At 43.3% G+C, this 12,559-nt stretch overlaps 1 protein-coding gene across 10 annotated transcripts in view; it reads right to left on the bottom strand.

The window, feature by feature from the left end:
* The window catches only part of LOC133557865 (growth arrest-specific protein 7-like), a 168,887-nt gene that overhangs the window by 11,751 nt on the left and 144,577 nt on the right, over positions 1-12,559 (bottom strand). For all 10 annotated transcript variants that reach the window (XM_061908743.1, XM_061908746.1, XM_061908741.1 and 7 more), the window contains one exon: positions 10,892-11,015. In XM_061908743.1, coding sequence (XP_061764727.1) covers positions 10,892-11,015 — 124 coding nt within the window. The remainder of the gene's footprint in view (positions 1-10,891; positions 11,016-12,559) is intronic.

The following is a 12,559-nucleotide window of genomic DNA, read 5'->3' as shown; positions in this document are numbered from 1 at the left end:
AAAAAAGACTGAGAAGGTTGAACATCCCACAGGTGAACATGCTAATAGGGAACAGGTGGGTGCCATGATTGGGTATAAAAGCAGCTTCCATGAAATGCTCAGTCATTCACAAACAAGGATGGGGTGAGGGTCACCACTTTGTGAGCAAATGCATGAGCAAATTGTCCAACAGTTTAAGAACAACATTTCTCAACGCGATATTGCAAGGAATTTAGAGAATTAACCATCTACGGTCTGTAATATCATCAGAAGATTCACAGAATCTGGAGAAATCACTGCACGTAAGCAATGATATTACGGACCTTCTAATCCCTCAGGCGGTACTGCGTCAAAACCAACATCAGTGTGTAAAGAAAGGATATCACCATATGCGCTCAGGAACACTTCAGAAAACCACTGTCAGTAACTACAGTTAGTCGATACACCTGTAAGTGCAAATTAAAACTCTACAATGCAAAGCGAAAGCCATTTATCAACAACACCCAGAAAACGCTGCCGGCTTTACTGGGCCCAAGCTCATCTAAGATGGACTGGATGCAAAGTGGAAACGTGTTCTGGGGTCTGACAAGTCCACATTTCAAATTGTTTTTAGAAACTGTGGATGTTGTGTCTTCTGGACAAAAGAGGAAAAGAACCATCCAGTTTGTTATAGGCGCAAAGTTCAAAAGCCAGCATCCGTGGTGGTATGCAGGTGTAATTTTGTAGTATGGCCCATTAACTAACCCATAATTGGAAACATCCGTTGACAGAACTAAATATCTGCACCATGCCTTCATTTTAAAAGTTCAAGACTGATGGGGACACCAAATACACAAAAACAAGTAGAAACAAGTGATAAAAATAGGTTTTGCGCAATAGGATCCCATTTTAAGAGGTGTTTTGAGATAAGAAAAAGGAAAAAGCCTTGAAAATAATATAAGAAAAGTCAAATATGATTTCCAATCCGCCTATTTTTTTTTTTTTTTAGCTATGCTCAATTCTTAGGAAACAAAATGTGAAATAAAGTAGACGTCAAAACGTCAGCAGCAACATAAAAATAACTGACCTTTAACAACGGTGTTTTTATAGGAAAACATTACTATAGGACATACACACAAATATTTTATCTAGAAACACCAACCTGCCAACTGCTTCATGATTTTGTGTGACAGGCTGTGTTCTGAAAATTACTTTTAAAAATTCATTAATTATAGTTATTTTACCAAAAAAAGTAATTGAATCACTAACAGAATTAATCCCTAATAAATGTAATTAATTACCAGGGAAAGTAATTAATGCACTACTTAAAAAAACTGGCATAATGCAGTTGAGAAACTTTTAATATAAAGTATATATGAACGCAGTGTGTGTGTGCCTTTAGAAGGCGGTGCCTGTCTCCTAGTGACGTGTGATGTCAGCGAGTCCACGCTCAGTCTGAGTTTCACAGGCATTTAAGCTTGAGCTTGGGCAGTTCGTCGGCTCTGACGGCAGCTCTTTTGAATCTGCTAAATAAATAGATTAAATGTGCTTCCATGACTGTATGTTCTTGTCAACAAACAGGGTATTAATTGGATGGCAAGTTTGTCACTTTAATCATCGATTTGTTGTTCAATTTTCCCTAAGACCCTCATAGTTACTTGCGGGCAGTGCAGTTTGCGTCAGGTTTTAAGGTGGTGAAAAAGACGTCTTTTGCTGACCAGTTCCTCCAACTAAGAACTGGTTTCTTCCGTGTTGAAAGACTGAGTGTGTGAGCAAGTGGCTCCATCCCCGGTCCTTTCTGTGCATGGTGCAAGAGGGAGGGACACACACAGATTTCAGCGCACACAGAGTTATCACTTGTCCACTTGGTCATGGTTATGATGTAGGTTCACTTCAAACATGCTTCACAGATGGGCAATACATGTACTTTCATTTGATCAAATTTTGATAGATTTATTTTAGGAGCTAAATGATCATTAAAAAGTTAAAATCTGTATTCGAAAGTGTGTTAGGTTGTGGGAAAAAAAGTATCTTTGTAGCAAATGTGACTAAAATGCTCACACTGTACAGCCCTAAATAAGTGCACACAAAACACACTCACCACTTTTGTGTGAGCATACGGAGACAGTTTGGTTGCAGGTTTCACACTGGGGAGTGTGACAGCAGGTGATTTAGTCACGATAGAGAGAATCTGCTTTTTGCTCATAGCTACAGTACACACATAGCTATCTAAAAATACACCTTACAAACTGTGCCAGAACATGTTAAAGTATATTTTCTTATCAGGCTGGACTCCCAACAATGCTGAATCTTGCATACCTTTAAAGCCAATGACAACGTTTCAGTTGCACAAAACACAATTGGAGATACAATGTAGCCCCCAAAATAAGAAAAATGATAAAGTTGAACAAAAACATCACAAGATCTACTGAAACTTCAGTTTAGTGGGCAATGAGCACCTAAAGCATTATCCGTGTAAGGTGTTTTCTTTGGCTTTTTCGTATGGGTGTCCCGATCCTATACTGATATCACTCTAGTATCAGAAAAAAACAGGTATCTGATGGCATCAGTTTGCATGTAAAACTTCCAATACTAGCAGTCCTGCAGCGCATTTGCCTGTGCAAAGCTGGACAGTCAGTTAAGATCTGAATATTCTTCAATAAACACACAAAATTGGTATTTTATTTTATTTTAGTGAAGTCATTGCAAAAGGTAAACATGGTAGGCTACAGGCTATTAGAAACTAGCAGCTACAGCTAAGCAAATGGCACACAAGCTATACATATGTAATGAAAATCCTTAATTGAACAGATTGCAGTCTGAAACAGCACATTAGTCAATATAAACAAATATTAAATATTTATAGATGCATATTAGTTAGAAATTATCCAATAAAGTACGTGTCTGCTTATTTCAACTAACTGTTTCATGAGCTAAACCTATTGTGGCCACTAGGTGTCACCAAAAAGCAAATACCACACAACTTCAACTTAAAGACAGCATAAGTCTAGTCTACACGATTAATATTAAATAGGTTATTGTTTTTCATAGCTATCATTGTTCTGTGTTGAGTAATTTCACTTGATCAAGGTTTTACTTACGTTCCACACAACACAATAAATGTATGCATGATATATGCCAATCTAGTATCAAATCAGTAGCGGACAATTTTCAAGGCTTCGATATCGGTATCGTACTCAATGGAAAAGTGTGTATCAGGCACCACTACTTTTTTGTGTTAATTTTGCGACGCCACCACAGAAACTGGCAGATGACGACTGTCACAACACAGGTTGTGATTGACTTTGAAGGATCTCCATAGAAGATATACTGGAATATTTCATACACTGTATAAGTTCAATCAAAATGTATAGTGTGTATGCACATTAGTCTGTGATAATTTATTGTCTTTATTTCGTGAATCGTCGGTTATTTCTATAACCTAAGTGGCATGCAAGTTTTCTGGATTTTAGGGAAGCCAACTGACATTTTTTCTCTCTACGCAACCCAAGTAAGTATATAGGATGTGCGGCTATAGACCACCAGAAACGTATTATTTACACAATTGTTATTATATTACAGGTACTAATTGTTCTATATTGTTCAACGGTATTTAAAAAAACGTTAAACATTTTTTGTCCATGTTGTGATCTCGAGTACTATGAACACACATAATTTACCGTACTAAAAATAAAATAAAAGACTATAAAGCTAATTTTATTTAATAAGCTAAACGGTCCCCAAAATGGAACATACAGTATAGGAACAATTTTCAAACAATTCTTTAGGGTACATTTTGATGTAATTGTGGTGTAAAAGTTGCCAAAATTTCCAGCTTTAATTTAAACTCTAAACCCATTTACACATTGAATACATGATTTAGTGGGAGAGAGATACACATTTGTATGGTCTGGAGCAGGGGTCGGGAACCTTTTTGGCTGAGAGAGCCAAGAAGCCAAATATTTTAAAAGGTATTTCCGTAAGAGCCATATAATATTTTTTTTACACTGAACACAACTAATCACGTACATTTTTAAGTAAAACAAACATTTAGAGAGTATAATAAGTCTGTTATTGTCTGTAATAACATTGTTATTCTGAAGCTAACTGTGGAGGGGGTGTGGCCTGCGGGCCTGCAGCAAAGCGGGGTGTGCCAGGACCGGCCTCGAAATCAGCGACAGGTGCGTAGACGGCCCACCTGGGCCTTGTTATCTAATCACATGTCGCTATGTTATAAGCAGCAGCCAGGAGGAGAGACGACGGGGTCGGGGCTGGAGCAAGAGTGCGAGCGAGAACGAAAGCGAAAAAGACAATTGCTGGAAAGCAACTGAGAGACTTATTGAAAAATAAAATAATTTTGTAACCCTGAAACAGGCTCTCATGTCGGTGCAAGCCCCACACTAATCAGTAATAATTAAAAAACTTTTTACCATCAACGTAACTTCTTGAACAGATGCGGTGGAAAACGGATGGATGGATTAAAATGCACGAGAATGTTTTATATTTTGAACGTTACTTTTAACACTGTGATTACAAGCGGAATTATTCATTACTTACCGTGTCAAGCAGTGTCAGCTCGGATTTATCTGAGAGCCATATGCAGTCATCAAAAGAGCCACATCTGGCTCTAGAGCCATAGGTTCCCTACCCCTGGTCTGGAGTAATGTCTTTAACTAACACCTATCTGTCATATTGCACAGACTTCTCCGTCATTCTTCCATGAATAATAGTTAATAAAAAAACTAAACCAATGATGGAAAGAAAAAAAAACATGACTCATGTTAAAGCAGGGGTCCCCCAGCGTCCAAAATCCGGTTCGCGGGAAGTCCTAAGTTAAAAAAAAAAGACTATTTATCACCGAGATGACATCTCTGCAGCCAATGCCTGCTACATGCGTAGCAGGCATTTACTTTAATGAAGTCATCTCGGTAAAAAATATCCTTTTTTTGTCTGTAAAACAACGCGCCATGACTTTGAACCTGATATTTCCATAATGTACCCTTTTCTTTGTCTATTTATGCTTGCTCCTTTCCTGCCTGTAGCTCATCAATAACTAGGGAATTGCAACCAAGTTTCCCCCGCTAGGGCATAGCCCAAAGAACAAAAAGGACAAGTGTGTGTTAATCAGCCGTTAAAAAAATTTGCGCCGTTAAAAAGTTAAAGTACCATTATTTTCACACACACAGTAGGTGTGGCGAAATTATTTTCTGCATTTTACCGATCACCCTTGATCACCCCCTGGAAGATGAGGAGAGCAGTAGGCAGCAGCGGTGGCCGCGCCCGGGAATCAATTTTGGTGAGTTAACCCCCAATTCCAACCCTTGATGCTGAGTGCAAATTCATAGTTAACGTGTTATTGCTTTAACTTTAAGAGCCCTAGTTAAAACCATAAAAAAAATGTTTGTCCTGTCTTTTGACCTATATCATTTAAAGGCCTACTGAAACCCACTACTACCCAGTGGAATCTGATAGTTTATATATCAATGATGAAATATTAACATTGCAACACATGCCAATACGGCCGGTTTAGTTTACTAAATTGCAATTTTAAATTTTCCGCTGAGTTTCTTGTTGAAAATGTCGCGGAATGATGACGTGTGCGCGTGACGTCACGGACTGTCAGGACATATTAGTGCAGCACCATTAGCGGCTAAAAGTCGTCTCTTTTCAGCGCGCAATTAAACAGTATTCTGGACACCTGTGTTGCTGAATGTTTTGCAATTCGTTCAATTAATTTTGGAGAAGTCAAAGTAGAAAGATGGAGTTGGGAAGCTTTAACCTTTTGCCACACAAACACACGGTGATTCCTTGTTTTAAATTCCCGGAGGTGAAGCTTTACTATGGATCAGAGCGGTCAGGCGAACATGGTTCCCGACCACTTGTCAACCGGCAAGTTTCGGTGAGAAAATTGTGGTAAAAAGTCGCCTCTTACCGGAGATCAGCTGAGCTTGCGCCATCCATGCAGCTGACGTCGAATTCCCTCAGGGACTGGCCTCAAGACACACGTGGACACACCCCTCCGACTATCAGGTACTATTTAATCTCACTAAAACACTAGCAACACGATAGAAAGATAAGGGATTTCCCAGAATTTTCCTAGTAAACGTGTCTAAAAACATCTGAATAACTTTATTTTTTATTTATTTATTTTTTTCTAGTCCTTTGTTATCAATATCATCGTCCACAAATCTTTCATCCTCGCTCAAATTAATGGAGAAATTCTTGTTTTTTTGGTCCGAATAGCTCTTGCTGCTAGAAGCTCCCATTATAAACAATGTGAGGACGTGAGGAGCCCTCACCCTTGTGACGTCATCGTCTGCGACTTCCGGTAAAGGCCAGGCTTTTTTATCAGCACCAAAAGTTGCGAACTTTATCGTGGATGTTCTCTACTAAATCCTTTCAGCAAAAATATGGCAATATCGCGAAAGGATTAAGTATGACACATAGAATGGACCTGCTCTCCCCGTTTCAATAAGAAAATCTCATTTCAGTAGGCCTTTAACCTTGTGACCCCACACATGTCCTATTTTTGTTTGTTGACAAGTCAGTAAACAAACAAACTCAGCTAAACAATCACTAGCACATTCACAAGCATACACAACGCAATGCACTGCAAATTATTGTCAAACATCACCATCGCATCATCGACATCTGGCTTAAAAGGTGCTGTTTGAAACATTGACACAGATGACTGTGTGACAAGGGGTGTCACTTTCGTGACCTCTGTGGTGCTTTTTTTGTGGACTTCTGGATCCGCCTCCCGGGAGCCTTTTGGCCATGGAGACCAGCTGCTGGGTCTCTGCCACACCGGAGTCGCTTTGGAGGGACTGGAGGAGATGCGGATGAGGGGACAGGGCTGCGGAGCTGGCACTGAGCGCTGGGACGGAGAGGCTTCGCGGTGTCTTGGTTGGGTGAGCAGGTGTCGGACACCTCAGTCTCCTTGGACGTATCCTCGCTCATCCATGCGGACTGGACACTGGCCGGGAGTGGAGTCGGCTGTCCTGGTTGTTTTGTTGGGTCTGCTCCTGTCTCTGGCCATCCTCCCTCCACCCCAGCGGACGATGGCGTGGAACACCGCAGAGGCCACCACAGTGGATATGTTTCTTTTACTTTTTATTCATAGTTGTATGTAGAAGTGTCTGGTTGTATCTGCTGCTTTAATGTCTTTAATGTCCTCTGTCTTCTTTGAATTTTGATGTTTCCCTCTTACACACATGTAAGAGGGGTGTGTACTATGGCTATGAGTTGTTGTTTTTTTTTTTGGTTTTTTTTTTTCCCCTTGGCCTCAGTCTGCACCCCCTCTCCAGGGCCCAGGCTAAGACCAATTTTTTTATTTTATTTTAATCTTCAATTTTTTTCTCCCACCCCTTGTTTACCTGCATCTCATCTTTTTTTGTAAGGGGCGCTGGAAGCCGGCAGACCCGTCAGCGATCCTGTTCTGTCTCCCTTTAATGTTTGTCTGATCTTGAATGGGATTGTGCTGAAAATTGTAATTTTCCTGAAGGAACTCTCCTGACGGAATAAATAAAGTACTATCTAATCTATCTAATCTAATCTAATCACCTCATCTGGCTTCTCTCGATGTGGAGGAGCAGCGGCTTTACTTTGAGCTCCTCCTGGATGGCAGAGCTTCTCACCCTATCTCTAAGGGAGAGGCCCGCCACCAGGCGGAGGAAACTCATTTCGGCCGCTTGTACCCGTGATCTTATCCTTTCTGTCATGACCCAAAGCTCATGACCATAGGTGAGGATGGGAACGTAGATCGACCGGTAAATTGAGAGTTTTGCCTTTCGGCTCAGCTCCTTCTTCACCACAACGGATCGATATAGCGTCCGCATTACTGAAGACGCCGCACCGATCCGCCTGTCGATCTCACAATCCACTCTTCCCCCACTCGTGAGACAAGACTCCTAGCTACTTGAACTCCTCCACTTGGGGCAGGGTCTCTTCCCCAACCCGGAGATGGCACTCCACCCTTTTCCGGGCGAGAACCATGGACTCTGACTTGGAGGTGCTGATTCTCATTCCTGTCGCTTCACACTCGGCTGCGAACCGATCCAGTGAGAGCTGAAGATCCCGGCCAGATGAAGCCATCAGGACCACATCATCTGCAAAAAGCAGAGACCTAATCCCGCGGCCACCAAATCGGAACCCCTCAACGCCTTGACTGCGCCTAGAAATTCTGTCCATAAAAGTATTGAACAGAATGGGTGACAAAGGACAGCCTTGGTGGAGTCCAACCCTCACTGGAAACGTGTCCGACTTACTGCCGGCAATGCGGACCAAGCTCTGACACTGATCATACAGGGAACGGACCGCCACAATAAGACAGTCCGGTACCCCATACTCTCTGAGCACCCCCCACAGGACTTCCCGAGGGACACGGTCGAATGCCTTCTCCAAGTCCACAAAGCAGATGTAGACTGGTTGGGCAAACTCCCATGCACCCTCAAGAACCCTGCCGAGAGTATAGAGCTGGTCCACAGTTCCACGACCAGGACGAAAACCACACTGTTCCTCCTGAATCCGAGGTTCGACTATCCGGCGTAGCCTCCTCTCCAGTACACCTGAATAAACCTTACCGGGAAGGCTGAGGAGTGTGATCCCACGATAGTTGGAACACACCCTCCGGTCCCCCTTCTTAAAGAGAGGGACCACCACCCCGGTCTGCCAATCCAGAGGTACCGCCCCCGATGTCCACGTGATGCTGCAGAGTCTTGTCAACCAAGACAGCCCCAAAGCATCCAGAGCCTTAAGGAACTCCGGGCGGGTCTCATCTACCCCTGGGGCCTTGCCGCTGAGGAGTTTTTTAACTACCTCAGCAACCTCAGCCCCAGAAATAGGAGAGCCCACCACAGATTCCCCAGGCACCGCTTCCTCAAAGGAAGACGTGTTGGTGGGATTAAGGAGGTCTTCGAAGTATTCCCTCCACCGATCCACAACATCCGCAGTCGAAGTCAGCAGAACACCATCCGCACCATACACCATTCTGATAGTGCACTGCTTCCCCTTCCTGAGGCGGCGTATGGTGGTCCAGAATCGCTTCAAAGCCGTCCGGAAGTCGTTTTCCATGGCTTCCCCGAACTCTTCGCATGTCCGAGTTTTAGTCTCTGACCGCTAAAGCTGCACACCGCTTGGCCCGTCGATACCCGTTCACTGCCTCCGGAGTACTATGAGCCTAAAGAACCCGAAAGGACTCCTTCTTCAGCTTGACGGCATCCCTCACTGCTGGTGTCCACCAACGGGTTCTGGGATTACCGCCATGACAGGCACCAACAACCTTGCGGCCACAGCTCCAATCAGCCGCCTCGACAATAGAGGTTCGGAACATGGTCCACTCGGACTCAATGTCCCGCACCTCCCTCGTGACATGTTCAAAGTTCTTCCGGAGGTGGGAATTGAAACTCTCTCTGACAGGAGTCTCTGCCAGACGTTCCCAGCAGACCCTCACAATGAGCTTGGGCCTGCCAGGTCTGTCCGGCATCCTCCCCCACCATCGCAGCCAACTCACCACCAGGTGGTGATCAGTAGAGAGCTCCGCCACTCTCTTCACCCGAGTGTCCAAAACATGAGGCCGCAAATCCGATGACACAACTACAAAGTCGATCATGGAACTGCGGCCTAGGGTGTCCTGATGCCAAGTGCACATATGGACACCCTTATGTTTGAACATGGTGTTTGTTATGGACAATCCGTGACGAGCACAAAAGTCCAATAACAAAACACCACTCGGGTTTAGATCCGGGCGGCCATTCTTCCCAATCACGCCTCTCCAGGTTTCACAGTCGTTGCCAACATGAGCGTTGAAATCCCCCAGTAGGACAAGGGAATCACCCGGGGGAGCACTTTCCAGTACTCCCTCGAGTGTACCCAAAAAGGGTGGGTACTCTGAACTGCTGTTTGGTGCGTAAGCACAAACAACAGTCAGGACCCGTCCCCCCACCCGAAGGCGGAGGGAAGCTACCCTCTCGTCCACCGGGTTGAACTCCAACGTGCAGGCTTCGAGCCGGGGGGCAACGAGAATTTCCACTCCAACCCGTCGCCTCTCACTACCGGCAACGCCAGAGTGGAAGAGAGTCCAGTCCCTCTCGAGAAAACTGGTTCCAGAGCCCTTGCTGTGCGTCGAGGTGAGTCCGACTAGATCCAGCCGGAACTTCTCTACTTCGCGCACTAGCTCAGGCTCCTTCCCCCCCAGTGAGGTGACGTTCCACGTCCCAAGAGCTAGCTTCTGTAGCCGAGGATCGGACCGCCAAGTGCCCTGTCTTCGGCTGCCGCCCAGCTCACAATGCACCCGACCTCTATGGCCCCTCCCATGAGTGGTGAGCCCATTGGAGGGATGACCCACGTTGCCTCTTCGGGCTGTGCCCGACTGGGCCCCATGGGGACAGGCCCGGCTACCAGGCGCTCGCCATCGTGCCCCAACTCCGGGCCTGGCTCCAGAGCCTGGCTCCAGAGCGGGGCTCCGGTGACCCGCGTCCGGGCAAGGGAAATCTGAGTCCATTTAGTTGTAATTCCATAGAAGTCTTTGAGCTGCTCTTTGTCTGATCACTCACCTAGGACCTGTTTGTCTTGGGAGACCCTACCAGGGGGCATGAAAGCCCCCAGACAACATAGCTCCTAGGATCATTGGGACACGCAAACTCCTCTACCACGGTAAGGTAGCGGCTCATGTTTTAACATGATTTATGTAATTAGAATAAATACATTATTTAAAAAGTGAATTAAAGGTTTTAAAAATATAAATATTTGTCAAAGACAAACTAACACTGTATCAATGAATCGTACGTGTCCATACTAAGTATAAATAGTAGTCAGCAGTAAAGATTTTCTAGTGTTACCGCAGGTCATATTAAAAAAATAAAAACCTGAATGAAACATTTACCTCTTTGTGATTTACATTTTCACTTTTGATTCCCACACCCATGACTCTGACCTGCTTGCGTTGATTTCCTTCGGGCTTTCTTGATGTCTTCCTCTATCTTGTTGCTGAGTTTCAATTCCAGCTGCTGTGTTTTCAGTTCCAACTCCTTCTGTCTGTCAGCCAGAGCTTTACGGGCCTGAAAAAGGTACAAACTCTCAAAATATGCATTTTCTTAATTCCGTGTAAAAAAATGCAGGAAATTGTTATGGAATGCATCTAATATGTGTAACAAAAACATATTAAATCGATTCTCACGAAACTTTGTAGAATGGCGAAAAGACTAAATCAATAAATTTTATGCAGATTTTACTGTAAATGCCAATGAATATTTTAAACAATCTGGTTGTTCTGACACAACTCAGTGCAGAGTAGGGATGAGTGTCAAAACCTGGTTTAGTATAGCACCAGCGCTAACATTAATGGTAGTACCCAGACCGTAAAAAAGTAGCAAATGGTACCTAATTTCTGTGCTAAATTATTGTAGTCTTGGCCATCTACAACAGGTGCTTGACCATGATATTGTGCAAGTAACGTTTTCTTAGTAATATAGTGTCCGAGCAGGAGGACATAGTCTGTCTCTTTTTAAAATGTATTGCTGACCTTAATACGCCAACAGCCGCCTTCATAACACCGCAAGCACCACAGTCGTGTTTTGCTGTATTGTGAGGTCAGAAAAGCAAGCCCAAATAAGCTACTACATGTTCAAAACTAAGGCCAAATAAAAAAAGGTAACCCCGAATTTACAAACGTTGTGCTTGTAAAAAAGTCGCTTGTGATACATTGCAGCTAGGGACTCCGATAATAACTCACAGGGACTGTGGATGGAAATAACTTTGGTCTTGTCGAGATAGTGGGGTTGTGAATATTTGGGCACCACAGCATTTGATTCAATTCTTAGGACTAATGATTCAATGCAGAATCGATTCTCGATTCAAAATCAATACTATTTATTAACATGGGGTGCCAGTTCTATGATTAACTCCATTCTTCCATACAATAGAAAAACAGCTCTGATAAATGTATATATTATTTACAAGAAAACTGGTTTTGTTTAATAACATTCTACCCAAACATTTAATAAAGTCCTATACAAATAAGGCAACAAGAGAAGTATCCAACACTTCTCTTTTTGTAAAATAAATCTGTACAGCAGATATGGGCATCTACATCAACGAAAGTTTGCCCAAATGGCTAGTTTGGACAGATTATAAAAAAATAAAAAAATAAAAATGTATTTCTGAGTTTTTTTAATCGATTATGACTTGTAACGAATAAGTATCACGATTAATTCAGAAATTGATTCTTTTTGACAACCTGACAAGATAGCAACCAGCCACAGGTTCGAAGCTAACATTTGCGTTCAAAACACCTTTTTCCTTGTCCATTTCTGCTCTCTATCCCTTCCCCTGAGTCAGGTGGAACGTTTCTTAATTAAAAACAATTGTGCTCGTAAAGGACACTTTCGTTAACTTGGTATTACTGTGCTTGTGTACTTTGTGTATCAGTGAATTACACTGTCAACCATGTGGATATGCAGTTACTGAAGCCAACATGCACATGCAAAGTAGTAACCACTACACAGTTCAAAGCTGACAAGCTCTTTTGAAGGGGGAAAAGATTCATGCGGTACGGTGAGCTTTTGATCCAATTAGAAATATTCCAAGAAGCCTACTCTTCACA

This window comes from Nerophis ophidion, linkage group LG08, assembly GCF_033978795.1.
Source record: "Nerophis ophidion isolate RoL-2023_Sa linkage group LG08, RoL_Noph_v1.0, whole genome shotgun sequence".
Taxonomy (NCBI): domain Eukaryota; kingdom Metazoa; phylum Chordata; class Actinopteri; order Syngnathiformes; family Syngnathidae; genus Nerophis; species Nerophis ophidion.
Note: the sequence above shows the minus strand (reverse complement) of the source record. Positions and strands in the feature narration are given on the sequence as shown.